At 39.7% G+C, this 20,450-nt stretch overlaps 1 protein-coding gene across 1 annotated transcript in view; it reads right to left on the reverse strand.

The window, feature by feature from the left end:
• Positions 1–20,450, reverse strand: part of PEX5L (peroxisomal biogenesis factor 5 like) — a 1,534,471-nt gene that overhangs the window by 132,130 nt on the left and 1,381,891 nt on the right. Inside the window, exon 10 of the mRNA XM_044070386.1 lies at positions 261–458. Coding sequence (XP_043926321.1) covers positions 261–458 — 198 coding nt within the window. The remainder of the gene's footprint in view (positions 1–260; positions 459–20,450) is intronic.

The raw sequence follows: 20,450 nt of genomic DNA on the forward strand, positions 1-20,450 counted from the left end.
GTCTGGAAAAAATATGTACATAAACACATTTCAAATATATAACTTAATGCGTAGAGTAAAGTTATAGAACTGTAGCCTCCTATTAAACATTTTCAAAACCATACAAGCAATAGCTCATTTAAGTGACCTTCAAAGAATGACCTCTTAAGCCTCTTGAGGCCTGCTGATCCAATCTACATTACTGTTATCATCATACTCACATAACAGTTTCTGTTACAACAACATGACATGCTGACAGACGTCTCTCAGCTTGCTATTACCTGCTGTTTGCTGCACAGGACATTCTTCGGCTGAAAGCTGGTGACCCTATTTTGATCTTCATGAGGTGTTTGTATTTAGGATTGAACCTGATCCAGTTCTTCAATGCTTCACAAGCTTCTTGTTGTTGCCCTGTGTTAGTAAGGCTCACAGCCAAAGCCATGAGAGCTTTCAGATTGTTGGGCTGTATCTCTAGACACCTGAGATGTGGTGGAAAAAGAAAGCAAAATAATTACATCATCAGTATATTTAGTAACTTCTTCACTAGCAGTGGTAGGCACCAAAGCAGGTCACTTTCATTTTAACATTTATTTAACTAGGAAGTGAAAATGAATCACAGGCCAATTTATATTAATTTATAGGGAAAATCAAGTAATGCTTACCCTATACAATGATATATCTACTCCGCTCTTCAAGTGAAGAGCAAAAAAAGCACTTCAGTGTAATTAGTGATCAGCTTATTACAGTTAGAGCCACACACCCCCAGCCAAAAAAAATATCTTCCATTGAAGAGTAAAAGAAAAAAAAACTAAAAAACTTTACTGTAGTAAGCTGATGGCTACATTGTAGCCATCAAGTGAATAGTCAGGCATACTGTTCATACTCTAAAGAGTACCGTTTTTCTGAACATCGTTCTGAAAAATCTTTTTCAGAACATGGTATGCCTGTGACTGTCTATACTGACGGATTGCTTACAGAGAGTATTGCTAATCTGAAAAAACAATACCTTTAGTAGGTGTAGAGGGAACAACTGAAAATAATGCATGATTTTTTTTGGAAGGGATGCAACATTTTGTGAGATGTGCACATTTTTAATGCCAGGTGGGTTAGGGGAGCAATAACAGACTGTGAGAATAAAATAAAATTCTCTGGTTATACCTCTGGTAGCCATAGACTTATTACAGTTAGAGCCACACCCTTAACTGAGGTCTCCTATTGAAGACCAAAAGAATAAATGAATAAGAAGGACCATCCTTTCTACTGGCACTCCGTCCTCCCTCTCTCCTTCTTACCCCAGTCATTCAGGTCCTGTTTCTGTGCCCTGCCCCTGATCCTCCTTATGCATTTTTTATGAAAAAAGTAATTTTTTTTAAACTGTAACAAACTGCTTGCTACCAATGTAACAAACAGTTGCTATAGTTTATACCCTGCCTCCAAGGAGTGCTATGGCACTCAGGTTTTAGTTCAAAAATGAAAAAAAAAATCTTTGTAACTGTAGCAAACAGTTGCTGTAGTTTATAACCTTTGTACATGGAGTGCTACAGACATCAGGTTTTAGTTAAAAGAAATAATACTTTCTTTTTTTTTTTCCCTTCTTTTTTTTTACTTTTAGATGGTAGCAAATGCAGCATTATAGTGTAGCAAGCAGTTGCTACAGTTTAGACCACATACTGAGCACTACAGGTTTGACAGAAAATGTAATACTGGCCTTTAAAAGCCAGTGCTGCATTGAAGAGAGATCCAGATTGTCTGTTGGCACCCCTGAACACTTTGTTCCTGGGGTAGATACCCTCTTGCCTAACCCTAACTATGCTACAGAATGCCAGTATGCTTTTTATAAACTTCATCACAGAACTAATAAAATCAATACATATGATTATCTTACTACAGTCCCATGACTGTTTTCTTTTTCAGTACAAAGATTGTATTCTGTCTTTTCTACAATACCCATCCAAAGTTATAGACTTGTTTAGACACCTATACCTAAAAATAAAATTAGGAGCAAAACATACATTAGTATATATCCAGGTTTTGTTAACTGGGAGACAGCCATTACTTCTAAACCTCTTAATGCAAGACATCTGGACAAAGCCTAAAATAATAGGCAGTACAAAGGCCACAAAATGGGGACGGATTTAAAATTTTTCTCTAATGAAGTTAGAAAGTTGCTTGAATAGAGCCAGGTTTTGTGTTAGCATACATTTTTAGAAAGATATAAAGTCTGAAAATCAAATGCATTATTTAGTGACTTCATTCTTCGGTGACTTGGCAGAAAACCATACTTTTTTCTGAGGAACAGACCAACAATATGAGGGAAATATTTGAACATTCTGTGAAAATCTAGACAGCTGAGGGCTATGTCAAGAGTAAGGGGATGGTGTTAAAAAAGGCTGTACATTTTGCAGCTGTGCATATCAGTTCCTGAAAGAAGAAAAAATGTTTATGGTTTTTTTTTCAGGCATGGAAAACAATGCCCACTGAATTAGCACATAACTCGTTCACAGAATTTGGTAGTAAATCATTACATCATAGCCCACTAAATGTTCTTCATGCTGCATCATCAATGCCCAATACATCATATGCCTTCTCCAGTGACAACAACGGTCTGGGATGACACAAATATCCTTTTCATCTTTGGAATATGCCATCTGTTGGTTTATAACTGAGAAATTCACAGGAGAGTTAAGAGATTTTGCTACATTTAAATTGTCTTGAATATAATCACAATTCTGCATTCCTGCTATCAATTGCTGTGATTGTCACTGTACAAGGAAAATAAAAAAATTTAGTCAGCTTACAGAATGGCTCTGTAGACCAATCATAAGTCTTTTTCATTACAGTACAAAGAGCATGTGGGCTTTCCTAACAACTTTTTCCATATACCTCTGTTTTTTTTACTCACAAAATATTTTCCTCACCTTAACCTGTCTAAAGTAAATGAAGCATGTGTACATAATATACAGACAACACTGAAATGATTCTGTTTATTCTTTAATCAGAAAACAGAAGATATGCACATGTACACACACACACACACACACACACACACACACACACACACACACACACACACACACACACACACATATATTTCTTTAGATGTGTGTTGTAGTATGAAGTGTAGGAACATCCACACAAACTGGTACTAGGCAATACTCTGTATAAGTTATGGGGGTTTAAATACTAATTACTGTAGTATAAAAAGAAGTAGCCTGGAGGGTTAGAATCAAGAAGATGCTCATCTGGAGGAGCATTAAAAAGAAAGACTGAAAGTGTAAAGTACATCAGCCAAGTCATGGCTAATGTGTAGAGTTGTAACTTGTGAAATTACCTACAGCAGACAGCCATAATGGAGGCCTACAGTCAGAACCTTTTGATGACAGCCTACCCATTGGAAAGGTTAAGTGGACTGTGCAAAGTTAAAACCAAGGTACTATTATTTTATAGAACTGCAAGCCAAAATGCTGTTTGTTTTGTTCCATATGTAAAGCCAAGAAGAGATATTGTTTTTGCTTCTGTTAAATATTTACAATAAGCCTGTATTTTTTTATAAATCAGCACCACCACAGTAAATGTTCCATGCTGCATGTCATCACAGCAGTGCAGCATGAAACATTAATGGAAATTATATATGCTTAGTACACACATGCTTAGAAAGAAATACACAGATGAGGACCCATTAAAATACACTTAAATCCATAATATATTTCCAATATGTCGCGGTGGGGAGAGGGTCATCTAAGTTTGTAATGGCTAGAGCATTTGGACCATTGAGCTTTCCACAATTGTTTGCATAAGCATATGAGCGCACACACACACACACGCACGCGCACACACACACACACACACACACACACACACACACACACACACACACACACACACACACACACACACACACACAGATATAAATTGATATCTATATAAATATTTATATATCTATATATCTATATTCATACATGTATCTATATATAGATAGATTATTTTTATATATCTATCTATATATATATATATATATATATATATATATATATATATATATGTATATGTATATATATATATTATTTATTTATACTTTTGCTCATTTCCCAAGTCACTTGAATGCTGCTTTTTCTTGCTGCTGACTGGCTAAACTCTCGAATCACCTCCCATTTGGCTGATGACAGACATTGAATCAGGCAGTGATTAGTGATGGTGGTTTGGGGTGGGCCTTCTACTGCTTAGTTTGTTTAGGGGTAGTTTCTGTGTAGTTTGCACAATCACTATGTTTTGTGGAACATTTTATTTGTTTTTAGGTGCTAGATTATAGTCATTTGGTGAGTTTTCCTTAGGTTGCACTTTGGAAATTTGGTGCCTTTCTGCCTTGTCACTAGTTTCTAAATGTGCAGCATGAATGCTATTTACAAAAGCAACTTAGTCCTGGATATCTACTTTCAAGAAGACTGGAAATAAATATATTTCTTTTTCACAGCAGAATGGAGAGTCAGCACAAGTGAACTTTTTCATCCATTCTGTTTGATCCAACTGATGACTTTCAAGGTAATGGGTAGGATCACTGAGAACAGAGCTGCAGACTCCCATGGTGTTGGCTCCATCCCAGGACAGCTACATTTCTCTATCTCAGTCCCCTCATACTTCTGAAAGTCAGAGCCAAGGGGAGATTCTCAAAAAGCATGCTTGGATGCAGTCAAAGCTTTCTGAGGAGTTGGATTCACCCCAACCCAAGCCAATATTCCAAGAAAAAGGATATGTAAAAGGAAATACATTAATTTCCCCTTAGAATCTGCCATGTTGGACGCAGGTTCAGATGTTCAAGAGAGATCCCCTAAATACTCTCCAGAACACAACAAATTTAGTGGGATCCTGAAATTAATGCAATAGAGGGGATATTGGCCAACAGACCTATCCTCTCAGGATGGAGAAATCTTATTTGAGGCTAAATTCTCAGCATTTTCTACTTCTTGGTTGGTACTTCCTGCGAACTGCCAGCAGCCTCACTAACTTGGCTACCAGGAGAGCATGCCAGGAGCTGGATTCCTTGGAAATGATTCCCTGGAAACCAGATAAAATTCCTTGGCCTTGGAAGGACAGACAGTTCTGCTCCAAGGGTCCCTTAGAAGGCTTTCACTGTGGCAACAGTGACAAAGAAAGAGATGACAGTTGATACAGCCACTGTCCATCCATCCAACATGGAGTCCAGAGTCATAGACATAATGGGGAAGTGGGCATATACTTCAGGCACCTTTACCTTCAGGACCTTGAACTAATAAAGCCATATGAATTGCTTCCAAAGAGATGTAGCGGATTAAGCTTTGGCATCTTGAAGAAGCCACCAACCCAGACACTACAAAACAATTAAAGATCACTTTGGGTAATATGTTGAAGAGAACTAACATTTTTTATGTCGCTCATGCACAATGCAGTAGATGGAATGGATTGTGTGATGGGTTCAGGCATTATGATGAGCTATCACATTTGGTTTCACCTTTGTGACTTTGCGGACAACTTTAAAAGAACCTTTACACATGCTCTTCATGATGGAGTATGTTTCTTTGGTCCTTATGTCAGAGAAAAGTTACATAAGTGTTATCAAGAAGGAGAGGACACTGTTCTCTATGGAGAAGCAATAAACCTCTTCATTATCTTGAAAGCTATCAGTTGTATCGGTTGAACATGGAGGACATGAATCAGTGTTACGGTAAGTACACGACTACTATTTTCTGTACATAAAGCTTGAGCTGCTAAATCAAATAGAAAATGTGTACAGTAAATGTTATGACCATCTGAAAGAGAATGAGCTGAGGATGATTGGCAGCCTTTCTGATTTTCTTGCATTCTAACTTTATGCTTACTCAGTCAATATAACTTAAATGCCTCATTTCTGAAATGCAAGGAAAGTGTTTTTTTGATTACATCAGTGGTAAGCTACTTTAAACTAAATTTAGTACCAACATAAACTTACAAAATGTACAAAGCCAGTGAATCAGTGGTAGCGTACATACCAAAATATAATTCATAAGGCTACAATACAGCATAGAACTCTACTTAGTAATTACAATATTCATTTATTCAAATAACAATAAAAAATAAAAAGCTCAAAGTCTGTGACTGGTTTTGTTAAAAGGTAGATAAGGCCAAAACTTCTGCCTGACAGCTTAAATGCAACATTCAAATTACATCCTAATAAAAAAGATTTATGGTTGATTTACAAATTTTTATAATAGATTTCATAGGTTCATAGGTTGATACTAGGCTGTCTGCCCTAGGGCATTTATAAGCCTAGCCAGAGTGTGTTTGGCTTTCGCCACCCTTTTAGATTAGTTGACTGTGCCTCTGTATAGTAGGGACACAGAAGAGATCCCAGGGGTAAACCTACGATCTCCCATCCACTCGTCAAGATTTCTCTTGAAGAGGGTCATTCAGGGGCTCTGCCTAACATGGATTGGGATTTTGTTCCAGAGTGAGTGGAGCCTCTGGGATATGAATCTGTCCCTCCAGCATGTCCTATTTATTTCTGTGCTGAGGTTTAAGTCCCTGGAGCGTGTAGCTCTAAGGGATTTGGATTTCCTGAGGTGGAGCATGTCCATTAATTCTGGTTTGGACATGGCTTTATACGTCAGGCACAGATCGCCTCTGAGTAGGCGGTAAGCAACTGAGTAGAGCTGGAGTTTCTTTAGCCTAACTGCGTAGGGCATCTGTTTGAGTCCCTTGATCCTCTTGGTGAGGTATTTTTGGGGTCTTTCCAGTTGCTGCAGGTGTCGGGTAAGGTACATCCCAAATGGGGCATTGTATTCAATTATGGGCCTGTTGAGTGATGAGTAGAGGGGCACAATGACCTCTCTTGATCTAGATGTGAACCCTTTCGTGATAAGGTGGGCTATATAGAAGGTCTTTCTAACCACTTTGGCAACGTGATTGTCAAAGGAGAGATTGCTATCTACTTGGGTCCCCAAATCCTTAATTGATTCTTCCATACTTAATGGATTACCACCTATGTGGTAATTTCTGGGCACTTTGTTTTTCTCAAAGGGGATGACTATGCACTTTTTGGCATTTAGCTTTAGGCCATAGCTCTGGCACCAGTTATCCATCTCTGTGAGACCCTTTTGGAGGATGCTTGTGTCAGTCGGCGAGTTGATTATGGCACCCAGTTTGCAGTCATCTGCAAACTTGGTCAGCCATAGTCCTCCCGTGTTAGCCTGTACCTCAGAGAAATATATACCGAACAAGAGAGGTCCCAGGACTGAGCCTTGTGGGATGCCACTTGTAACTGGTTTAGAGTCTGACATGGCACCTGCAATTCTGACCATGTGGGTTCTATCCCTAAGCCAGTTTGCAACTCATCTTGTGACATAGGGGGTGGTATTTAAGCTGGTGAGCTTATTTATGATGCCCGAGTGGGGTATTGTGTCGAAGGCTTTTGCGAGGTCCAGGTGGGCTGTGTGGACTACCTTCCCTTCATCTATGCCCTTGGTGACTGTTTCAAAGAAGTCAACCAGGTTCACGAGGCAAGATCTACCCTTAACAAAGCCGAATTGGGTAGGATCCAGTGTTTGGAGGTTCCCAATGTCTTTCTTTATGATTTCCATGATGATATACTCCATAGCTTTGCAGACCAGGCTAGTCAGGCTTATAGGGTGATAGTTTCCGGGGTCCATTGTGGCACCATCTTTGTGGAGTGGGACCACTGTTGCTGTACGCCATTCCTTGGGTACATATCCTGTAGTAAGGCTGAGATTGAACAGTGACTTTATGTGAGGGTTCAGTTCTTCTTGGAGCTCGTGTAAGACGCAGCCCGGGACACCATCCGGTCCTATTGATGCTGTGTTTTTTGCTTTGGAGAGGGCAGCTCTCACCTGTGCATCTGTGATGTCAGGAAGGCTACACTCTGTTGGGATAGACATTTGCTCTTTTGTGGGGGGAAGGGGGGGAAATTTGCACTGAACCTGTCTGCCAGGATGTTGGCAATGTCTGTGGGTTCAGTGTATTTTTTGTCATTTTGCACTAACTCAGAGCATATCTGGGAGTTGCCACCCAGGTTACTGACATAACTAAAGCAGGCCTTGTGATTATCTTTAGCGTCTTGTGCAATTTTCCTTTTGAAGCTGGCCTTAGATAATTTTATGAGGGATCGTAGTTTCTTGCTAGTACTGATCAGAGATGCCTTCCCTTTTTGGGATTTTACTCTATCATGTAGTAGCTTCCTCCTTCTGTTGTATAGCTTATTTATGGCTAGGGTCCACCAGACAGGTCTCCTGCCTTTGGAGGAGTGAGTCTTGGTTTTATTTGGGATAGCATGATCCATGCATTCCTGTAGGTGTCCATAGAATGCGTTTGTAAAGGATTCTGCAGTTTGGGCCGTATTTTCCACTGGCCTGGGGGCTTTGAAGGATTCCACCTCGGTTTTGAGAAGTGTGAAGTTTGCTTTTGAGAAGTTCTTCACTGTGGTTTCCTTGGCTGGGGGTGGGGACAGGATATGGATGTCCAGTGAGATTAATTTATGGTCAGATCTTACCAATGAGGGGTATACCTCTGGTATGGAACATAGAGTCCCCATGTTGGTGATGATCAGGTCCAATATGTTTTCCCCTCTTGTGGGAGTGGTGACCAGTTGTTCCATAGCATTTGAGTTTATAAATTCTAGGAACCATTGGGCGAGGGTGTTGGGGCTTGAGTAGTGCTCTCAGTCTATGTTTGGATAGTTGAAGTCACCCAATATGATGGTGTTTGGGGAGACCTTCATATTCTCCAGTGTTCTCAGGAAAGCTGAGTGGGGTTCCTGAGTTTGGGAGGGTGGTCTGTAGCAGGCTACAAACTGAAAGGCAGTTTTGCCCACTGTTAGTTGCACATGGATGGTCTCCGATGCTTTGTGCAGTGCCACTAACCTGGAGGTGTGGGTATCTTTGATGGATATGGATACTCCCCCTCCTTTTGTGGTTCGGTTCGAGTTTTGGGGCCGAAAAGCATGGTATGAGGTATAACCTGGTAGTGCTGGGGTGCTCTCGGGAGCCTTGAACCAGGTTTCTGTTACTGCACAGATATCGATATTCTCCATACTGAGGAGAGCCTCGAGTGCGTGAATCTTGAGGTTTAGACTTCTGGCATTGAGCAGCATTACCCTTAGTTTCTTTTTCCTTGTGTTGTCTATGGAGGTGGGTTTGTCTTTTGAGCCTTGCCTAAAAAAGGCACTATGGGGGTGGCAAGAGCCTTAGCCAATATTCAAAAGCCCATTGGTGACAGGTGCAAGCCGTCCCTAGCGAAGCAATGTGGCTTGTCGAGCATGTCATCCCAGGCTGACAGACACTGGATCCCCTTTGAATGACACCAATACTTTAGCCAATTGTTGAAATTGATCATTTTGTCTTTATACTGTGGCATCATTCTTGGTGAGGGTAAGATGCTACTCAAGGCCAGGGTCATACCAGCCTGGGCTACATGATCAGAGAGCTCCTCTATGTCTCTTTTCAAGTAGTCCAGGGAGGTACGTATCAGGTCATTCACACCAGCATGGACAATGATGGAGTCATATTTGTACTTGCTTTGGAGTGACCTGAGTGCTTGCATTATGTGGTGGATCCTGGCACCCGACAGGCAGCTTACAGTGACCTTCTCCTTGTTCAGCCTGGTGATTGGGACGTCAGTGTGTCTGACAATAGAGTCACCTATTACAAGTGTATTAGGTGTGTTGTTTAGCCTTAAGGGCTGTGACTGTGTGGCACACTGACTTTGTGAACTATGTGATATGTGGGTATTGTTGTGGGGTAGTGGTTGCTTGGATGTCTGCTTTGGAGGTCTCTGCTGCTTGGGCAGATTTTTATTTAGAGCCTCCGAGTATGTTTTTGTGTGTTTATGTGTTTGGTTTGCTGTTGCAATAGGTCTATGTGAGACTGGATTTGTGGTGTGTGTGGTTACCTTCTCCTCCTGACTGACTGGGCCAGTACTGGGTTGAGAGAGCTCAGCCTCCAGTTTGGCTATATAGTTGCATCTCTCACATATATTTGAGCTTGTTGAGAGGAGGAGAGGGTGGTCTGTGTACATAAGGCAGCTGTAACATTGCCTCAAGATTCCCAGATTCACCAGCTGGACTGGAGAGTAAACCCGAAAATGTCTTTTGGACATGCCAGAATAGTATAAGGAACTACTTTTTGACTGATCAAAAAGGACCAATAGGGAGCCAAGTACTTAAAGGGAGTATAAGAGGGTGTAGTTCTTTAGTTTATTAGTGCTTACTTATAAGATTACTTATACGAGCAACTGCAGGGCTTTAGAATGAAAATGAAGTGCTTACTTTGAGATTTAGAACAGTTCTAAGGGAAAAAGTGAAGAGCAGACTTTGTGGAGCCGGGAATAGTTTAAACCCATTTAAGCAGGGCTGTCCGATGCTGCGCTATGCACAAAATCGTGCAAAACCGTGCAAATGCAGGTTTTAAAGCAGGGAAACTGAAAGAGATAGGAATTGACCCAAAACGGCCAATAAGCTACTAGTTTCAGGGCTGAGACCACTCCCTTCAGGGACAGATAGGCTGCTCAAAGCTCCCCACTCTCACTGGTGAACAGAGAAGCTTCCCCCTATCCAAGTAAGGATATGGGCAACACAGGAAACCATACCAAAGTCCGGAATTCAGCAAAACCTGAAATCTGGACTAATCTATTTCAGCAAAGGCAGGAAAAGAGAATTTTTTTTTTTTTCAGGAAACAGCAGAAAAACATACAGAAAACACTGTAAATGCTATAAACAGGCTAGCACACTTTAGTGTGTAGCCTACAACAGTTATACAATACAAAAACGACTTAAATTGATATAAAACAAATGCAAAAACTGTAAAAAGCAGAAGGCAAATGCAATTTAAACTTTTTAAAGCACAGATCAGTTAGAAATTCAATTTTTAGGTGGGAAAAGGCAGTCAGAGCAAAAAAACAGAGAAAAAAATACTTAAATCTGGAAAAGTCTCTCTTGGGTCTCTCTGTTGCCTGCATCACTCTGCAGGACACCACGAGGAGCTGTGCGGAGTTGTATACGGGTGCAAAACCGCGCAAATGCGGGTTTTAAAGCAGAGAAACTGAAAGAGATAGGAATTGACCCAAAATGGCCAATAAGCTACTAGTTTCAGGGCTGAGACCACTCCTCCAGGGACAGATAGGCTGGTCAAAGCTCCCCACTCTCACTGGTGAACAGGGAAGCTTCTTCCTATCCAAGTAAGGATATGAGCAACACAGAAAACTATACCACAGTCCAGAATTCAGCAAAACCTGAAATCTGGACTAATCTAGTTCAGCAAAAGCGAGAAAAGAGAATATATATATATATTTTTTTTCAGGAAACAGCAGAAAAACACACAGAAAACACTGTAAATGCCATAAACAGGCTAGTGCACTTTAGTGTGTAGCCTACAGCAGTTATACAATACAAAAATGACTTAAATTGATATAAAACAAGTGCAAAAACTGTAAAAAGCAGAAGGCAAATTCAATTTAAACTTTTTAAAGCACAGATCAGTTAGAAATCCGCTTTTTAGGTGGGAAAAGACAGTCGGAGCAAAAAAAAAAACAGAGAAAAAAATACTTAAATCTGGAAAAGTCTCTCTTGGGTCTCTCTGTTGCCTGTATCACTCTGCAGGACACCACGAGGAGCTATGCGGAGTTGTATACAATAACAAAATTTTTAAATCACAGATTCGCTAAAAAAACTGGCGTTTTAGGCGGAATTAGTTAAGACAGCAAGAAAAGCAGAAAAGTGATACTTAATCACTCCAAAGTCACTCTTTTGTCTATCTGCTGCTGTAGACTCTGCAGAACACCTGGAAGGCATTTGCTGAGTGGAATACAAGCGTAAAAACTGTGTAAATGAGGTTTTTATAGCAGGGAAGTGAAAGAGATAGAAATTAGCCCAAAATGGCAAATAAACTACTAACTTCTGGGCTGAAACCACTCCTCCAGGGACAGATAGCCTGCTCAAAGCTCCCCTCTCTCACATGTGAACAGAGAAACTTCTTTCTATCCAAGTAAGGTATGGCAACACAGAAACTTGTAACACAGCCCTGGATTCAGCAATAACATGAAAACTGGACTACACTAGTTCAGAAAGGCGAGAAACAAGTATATATATATATATATATTTCCAGAAAATAGAGCAGATACAATCAAAACAACACTTTACCCAATTAACCAGTTAAAAAGATTAAAACTGAGCCCTGTTCCAGCAGTCTTCAATCAGACAAGTTCTAACTGCACAGTCCTGCCACTAGGGTACAGAGAAACCTTCTCCAAAAAAGACGGCCTGTATCAGTGCACAAGTTATACAAACAAAGCTAGATCCAGCCGGCATGAATCTAGTCTATGCTACAGCAAACAAGGCGTACCGATTCCAGAAAGAAACAGTTCAAGTAAGCATGCGCAATAAGCCTTTAACCAGAAATTCCCAGCTCAGAAGGGCAGAATCTAGCCTCTCCTCCCACCAGAGTGCAGAACACAAACCTTCTTAATGTAAAATAACTGGCCTGAAGCCCAAGTTCTTAACCCAGAACTAATACACTTTTAGAATAACAGACACTGAGCCTTCAATCAGCGGTTCCCAACTTAGAAGGATGTACGCTACCTGTCCTGCCACAACAGTGCAGACCACAAACCTTCTTAATGTAAAACAACTGGTTTGAAGCCCAAGTGCTTAAACCAAGGGCCTTAGAATAACAGTTACAATTTAATCAGGCTACTAACAAGCAGTAATAAAGGCAGCAGAATAAATTAAATTGAGTACTTTTAAGAAGCGGCAAAAGCAAGATAAGGTAATAAAGTAGGAAGAAACACAAATACAGTAAGGCAGATGAAGTGCAAATTTTTTTTTTTTTTGAGACGGAGGAAACAGAGCAGATTAAGATACTATAGGGGAATGCCCTTACCACGTGCTCTCTCTGTACACCGCAGAGGAGATGGGACTGGTAGGAGTATCCAAAATCAAAATATGATCTCACTGTACTCAATTTAGTGAGCAAATGAGATGGGTCCAGGAGGAGTGTGCAAAAAGAGATTTACAGCAGGGGCGGGCAGTTCCAAAGCCACCAAGATTAACACCACAACTAGAAACACGGAGGGGGCTGGGGAACTAACTGCAGAGAGACAGAGACACAATATTTAGTGAATCAAAGACACACAATATTTACTGACTCAAATCTTAAATAAGTGCAGAAAAAATATACTTAAATCAGCTTGTGTCCAGCTGATATATGCAAACAAGTCTCAGTAGCCAGCAACTCGATTTAAAATGATTACTAGAAATGTAACCAACACAGATTTTAATGCTAGCAGAAACCCCCAAGCTAAGTAACACTAACAAAGGAATTTCAAAGCAGTCTAACAACTTTCAGTGAGCTCAGATAACTGCAGAGACAGAGACACAATATTTAGTGAATCAAAGACACACAATATTTACTGACTCAAATCTTAAATTTCTTCTTCAAACTACTTTGCATAAAAATCCATTAAACAGAATGTGATTGCACAGTACTAAATAAGCAAAACCAACCATCAAGACCTAAAATGATCATTAATGTACTTATTACTCATTAAAACCACATTTCACTAATAGTTGTTATTTTCAATTAGACCACTAGATGTGTACCAAAACACACAATTCATACAGACAGTGCAGCTATAAATGAATATTGTTTTCAAAAACAGGAATAGTTAAACACATATCCTTTGCAATAAACATATACAAATAAATAATGCTGTCAACTTAAATAAATAAGTGTTTGTAAAAAGGTACTGTCTATATTTCAAAAATGCTCTGAGATTCGTAAAGGCTTACTGAGATGTGAAAGCCTTATCTTGGAAAATCTCCACATCATAGCAAGCCTTTCCAGTTCAGCCACATGCTAATTCAGCAGTACAGGGAAGGGGCTAATGCTAAGCAAGTAATAATGTCTGAAAAGGTGTGTGTTATTGTGTTAAATAACTCACCCATAGAAAGGTGTTATTTACACAATAACACACACACACACACACACACACACACACACACACACACACACAATACAAAAAAATATATATCTCAGAGAACAAGGTATTTCAGCTCTCTCACCGCCCTTATCTCCCTTCCACGTAAACTTCCCAATCCTTTTACTGTTGCGATTTTGCCCATACTGCTGCTATGTATAATTATTTACTGGTAAATTGCTGAGGATTAAAGTAATCAATAATGCGAGACACTAAGTGTTTCATGCCTCCATGCTGATGGTCCGTTAGTCAGCAGTCTGTCTCTGTCTCTCTCTAGCTAACGCTTTCAGGCACACAAGCACACATACATTCACACGTGCAGACAGAAACATACATGCTCACATGCAGACAGAAACATACATTCACACATGCAGACAGAAACATCCATGTACACAGACAAAATGCTGCTTAGAGAGTGTAAAATTGTGCCCATTTTATTTATTTATTTATTTATTTTAATGTCCAATTTAATTATTTTAATGTCCACAGCAACTTAATATGCTACTTTGAAGTGACGGATTTGTTTTTCAGTGGGTATTACTTATGCATTGACACCCTGTTGTAGAACATTATTCTCCAATCAGGGTGGCAATGTACAGGTCATCCATTCCCTAAAGCTTCCCTGGTGATTTTCACAGATACTGATATACTCTAGGAGGAAAAAGTGAACACAGTCTTTTGATGCAGTCACCAATTCACTCATACGGGAGTACTTGTGGTACAGACTCATGGAGGGTGGGGTGTTTTTGTGAGTGTAGATGAATGAGTGGGCTTGTGTGTGTGTGTGTGTGTGTGTGTGTGTGTGTGTGTGTGTGTGTGTGTGTGTGTGTGTGTGTGTGTGTGTGTGTGTGTGTGTGTGTGTGTGTGTGTGTGTGTGTGTGTGTGTGTGTGTGTGTGTCTGTATAGGAGTCTGAATGTATGTGTTTGCATGTAGGGTGTACTTTTGCTAGCACGATACATGGAATGCTACGGAACAACTAGCATGGCCAGGTCTGATAATGCAGTCTTCATTTCACAGACATGGCAATTAATGAGCCACTAATGAGACATTTCTCACTGTGGATTTACCATGTCTTTGAACCAGAATTTTTCTTATTGTGCTAAATAACCACCAACTTTCATTGGATAATTGGCACGAGTAGAGAGGAATTCTCTGAATTTCAAGGATGGTTTCTACCATGTAATTTAAGAAAGGTTTATGTGTACTTTTCAATATAAAGACTGAAAATACTTCTAATTTTTAAACCATTGTCCATCTTTCCATGTTTAAAGGGACACTATCTCAGTTCTAAACTGAGTTACTTGCTTCGGACCGAAATGTAAATGTTGCCACCCATTTTGTTACCTACCTCCCTCTTCTTGACATCACAGTTATTCCCTGCCCACATACCTCTTATTTCTTTGAAAACCCTGTTCCATTTCCACTTTTCTTCCCAAGGTAAACTCCGCCATTGCAGCTGTCATTCCTACTGATTTTAACTTATAACACCCAACACGGTAACAAGCGGAAAGTCTACTGTTAAGGATGGTGTTTGTCTTGCAGGCATTTCTTCAGTACTTAATTCTGCCCTCAGAAAAGATCCATTAATCATTTTTTTCTGTTTAGTTTTTTTTTTTCAGTCATAATATTGATCCAGGTTAGAAAGGCTGTTAACAGCAACAGGTGCTGTTACTATGTGAAGTAAGCACGAGAGATCGGCTGTCTAGAGCCGATCTCAAGTACTTATCGAGATGTAATTGAAACTCGGGAAAAGTTTTTGCTTTGTGTTAATGTTCCCTGGCCAAACAATAGCTAAAAACAGATGTATCTGTGGGCAGTGGAAACAGTAAATGTTGCCCATAGATACGATGATTCATTTTCTTGTTCTTTTTTTTTTTTTTTTTTTTTATATAGAGATTCAGGAACGGGTGAGTAAAGCTCCAAACAACAACAGCAGGTGCCGTTACTATGTGGAAAAGGCACGATCAGTTGTGTACAGCAGCTGATCTCTAGTGCTTACTGATATAATGTAAACACAGGGCGAGTTTTTATTTTGCATTTTTTTCCCTAATATATACTAGCTTGGGTGTATCTCTGGGCTGTGGAAACATTAAATGTTGCCCATAGATACGATAGTTAATTTCCCTGTTCGTTTTTTTTTTTTTTTTTTGTAAAAATAGACAGGATGAGTAAAGCTCCAAACAAAAGCAGCAGGTGCCTTTACTATGTGGAAAAAGCACGACAAGAGAGAGAGATCGGTTGTCTAGAGAAGCTGATCTCTATTGTTTACCGAGATGTATCCCAAGCGCAGGGAAAATTTTTATTTTACATGTTTGTCACAAGCCCCCCCCCCCCCCCCACACACACACACACACCTTGTAAATACTGACCAAACTAGAGTTATCTATGTACAGAGCCTGGTAACAGTACACACTGCCCACAGAAACATGCAATTCATTTTACTTTCCACAGTTATTTAGGGAAATCTTGATGCCAGCAAGCCTATCAGATACCTCTCAACTGCACAGATTATTGCAGAATGTCTAGAATTTTTGCCCCATATTTTTTGGTCTGTTTCTCATAAAACTGTGGTTTTCTGGCAAATTCTTGACGTTGAAGTCAGAAAATAACGACAGTTGACTTTCAGACTTCATACCCTTCAAAAACGTCATGCTAATGCAAAGCCTGTTATTCTATCAGCTGTCTAAGTTTGTAAGAGCAATGTTTAGAAAGTTTCCCTATCTTTCCGGCCTTTGTCGCCCCATTATTTATGGCTTTGTCCAGATTTATTACTCTAAGAGGTTGAGGGGTATGCTATAGCATACTTGTAAACAGGAAGGGTGTAACAAAGCTAAACAAAAAAAAAAAAAAATAACAATGTACCCATTCTTTATTTTTTGTTAATTAGTGTGGAGTGTTGGATTAAGGCCAAATAGACATATTCCCAAGCTGACTAATAGACATTCATATCCCTAATTAAACCTCATTTGCCAGGGATCCAGACAAAATATTTTATATACACAAGCAAGTTTCACACACGATTCATTTTATTTCTCCACAGTTATTTACGGGAATCATGTTCCCGATGGAGAGAAGTGGGCTGCCCTCCATCAGCAGTAAGCTGGCATGCTCTCTACCACCCATCTCTTGCCAGGGAACAGAATAACTGATTTTATTCCCACACAGAAGGCCTTAAGGCTGTCCTCAAGCTGGGAAATGCCAAGCTCCCACTACCTTGCAATGAATGGGCTGATTGGGTATGCCATGGTCCTGGCTGGTACAAAAACTGCCTAACAACAGAGCTCCTCATTAGCACTCTTCAAGAAAAATCTTGATGATTGGATGGGAAATAGAATTCACCCCAGGGATCACTTCTGTGGATCTGCTCGACAGGGGCACAGGAAAATAATTTTCTTGGGTGGCGAAAGCCAGGGTACATTTTTTGGCTAGGCTTATATAGGCCCTAGGGCCAATAGCCTAGTACCTACCTATGAACCTATGAACATGACTTATACAACTTGTCTACTGCTGGGTACTGCTGCACTGACTGACAGGTCACAAGTAGGAGAGGATAGGCTAGCAAGTTGCAAGATGAATGGAGAGACTGTTTTAGGTGTCAGGTTGCATGCATGATGGTCTGGGAAAATAGGCTATGGAGCTGGTTAGAAGTGAGTGTTAGTAAGCAAAAAGGTAGCTGAAGTGGAGTTTGAAAGTCAGCGTTAATAAATAGGTAGCTGAAAAGGAGTCTGAGTAATCTAAAAAGGTACAGTTAGGGCAGACTGTGTGATATAATCAGGGCTGACTAAAGACGGTACTCGCCAGTGAAGAAGGACAGTGATGATGGAGACATGGAGAGTAGAAAAAAATAATATTACATAGGCCTTAGCAGTTCTGGAACAGAAGGGAGGGGAGCATAGACAGAAATGAGAAAAAATGGACAAAAGGATCAAAAGTTCTACAAGGAGTTTGCAAGGATTGTTAGAGAGGAGGGCTACTTTACAGCAGTCTTAACATGGCACCCAGGGGTCTAGTCATATTATATTGATGGAGGCAACAGTAGGTTGAGGACTAGAATGTTACTGGGATTTCTTACTGGAAGGGAAGGTGGGTTGTAGATGTTGGTTCAAATAGAAGGCAAAACTGATAAGACAGCAGTAGTAACATGGAATGCATATGTTGGACTCACTACAAATAAAAAGATTTTACATACTTTTTTTAACCCTTCCCCACTTTCCTACTGAATGTCAGGCCATGCTGTAGTGATACTGTCCATTTTCCCTATCAGTGGACCAAGAGACTGTTGCAGCATGATCGTCTTTCAGGAATCCATGTGTGTGTGTGTGTGTGTGTGTGTGTGTGTGTGTGTGTGTGTGTGTGTGTGTGTGTGTGTGTGTGTGTGTGTGTGTGTGTGTGTGTGTGTGTGTGTGTGTGTGTGTGTGTGTGTGTGTGCATGTGTATGTATGTATGTATATATATATATATATATATATATATATATATATATATATATATATATATATATCTTACAAACGCACACACACACACACACACACACACACACACACACACACACTCATGTTTGGCTACCTGAAAGATGGTCATGCTACAATAGTGCCTCCTCCCCCTCTCTCTAGTTTGTGTGTGTGTGTGTGTGTGTGTGTGTGTGTGTGTGTGTGTGTGTGTGTGTGTTTGTGTGTGTGTGTGTTTGTGTGTGTATGTATATATATATATATATATATATATATATATATATATATATATATATATATATATATATATATTTATAGTGGTTTACTTTTATTTGGTCATGCTTTATTTGTCCGACATCCTTTCCATCAAAAGGACGTCGGACAAAAACTCACAACGCTGACCCACAGATGTTCGAATGGCTAACATGAGAATGCAGTTAGCCATTCAAACACATGGGCAAATGTCGAAAATGATTTTCAGCTAAATCATTTTCGACATTTGTCCTCAGAACTCTTCCGTGATTCACCCTATATACTCGCCGAAAAGCATGATCACAAATACCATGTGTGACGAAATAAAGGTAAATCATATATAGTATGTATATATACACATACATGCATACAGAGATATACGTATAGATATAAATCTAAATATTACTCAACCTTGAATTTGTGATGTGGGTGATTGAAGATTACTGGGTGCAGCCAACTTGACCAGTAAACAAATGATAAAATAACTATATAAATATTCCAAATTCACCCCCTAACATCCCTTCCAGTGTTTGACATGTCAGCTCACAGTTGTGAGAGCCTTTTGTGTCCAACCCTAGAGGTATACTTGCTCCCACAATAAAATTGTAATAGTTTTACACAGCTTGACACAGCCAAGAACTTGTACATATTCATCATATTGATCCCTGCTGCAGTAGCCTTATTTATATGTGTTATATTCTGCCAAGGATATAAAAGCCAGGCAGCTTCCAAAGTCTAGGGGCACATTCCACTTGACCAACTCATTAGTCAGCTCAAGCTGACTAAAAAAACAGGTTTGGGTGCCAATCCCTTTAGAGCTTTCTTGTCACTGAAGAGGGAGCTCTTCTGCTGGCTTTGGAGTATAAATGGTAATTTTGTGCTGTACCTTTCTGGGCAGATAAGTTTCCTTTGGGAAAAAAAACTTCCACATTAAAATAAATTTGTTTTATTGTACTTTCCTGCTTAGGGACATTATTATTAAGCTAGTAGTTTGTGTCTTAACAGACTGTCACGAGACTTAACTATACTTTTTAAACAGGAGCGCACTTTTTCATGTCACTTTAAAAGTTGTTGAAAACATATTTCTGTGAAGAAATTGTGTTTATTTTACTGTGTCAGGATGGCAACCTGCATTGAAGTGCCTTTAACTGGTTTTATGTGAAAAAATGACTTTAAAGACTAAGTTTTTACCAGTTTATGCTGGTTGTTTTCCATGAGAAAGAGGCACCATTTTCGGCTTTTTTACATGGAACATTGCTGTATAATAAATTCAACCATTCTGATTCCTTCTGTATGGAGTTTCCTTGTACTTCCTGTCTGTGTGCAGGTTTTATAGAGGTGCTTTGGTTTCCCCAAGACCTCCAGCTGTATATTGTACACCTATGGTGAGTTATGATTTTACTTTCATAGCTATCTAACATCACATGGGCAGGGTAACTATTTTTTGGAGAGGTATGGAGGCAGACACTATTTCCAGACAAGATTTATACACCCTTGCAAGCATTTATCATCACTGTTTATTGAAAACTACCATTTTGTTAGTTTCGACCATTAAGCTTTAGATGCAACTTATTTTTCCTTGAACGAAAAAAAAAAAATAAGAGCCAATTTCTTTCCTTCCTTACAATGTTTGTTCAAGCCATTGTTGAATGAAAAGGTTATAAAAAAAACCTCTTAAAATGTACCTCATCTAGAACCCAGTGACTTCTTGTGGCTTAATTCAGTTTCTTCATTGATACTTATTACAGAAGAGTCTTGACCAGTTAGGATGTCTTAAA

The sequence above is a fragment of the Protopterus annectens genome, chromosome 4.part1, assembly GCF_019279795.1.
Source record: "Protopterus annectens isolate FY-2018-M chromosome 4.part1, PAN1.0, whole genome shotgun sequence".
NCBI classification, from domain to species: Eukaryota; Metazoa; Chordata; order Ceratodontiformes; family Protopteridae; genus Protopterus; species Protopterus annectens.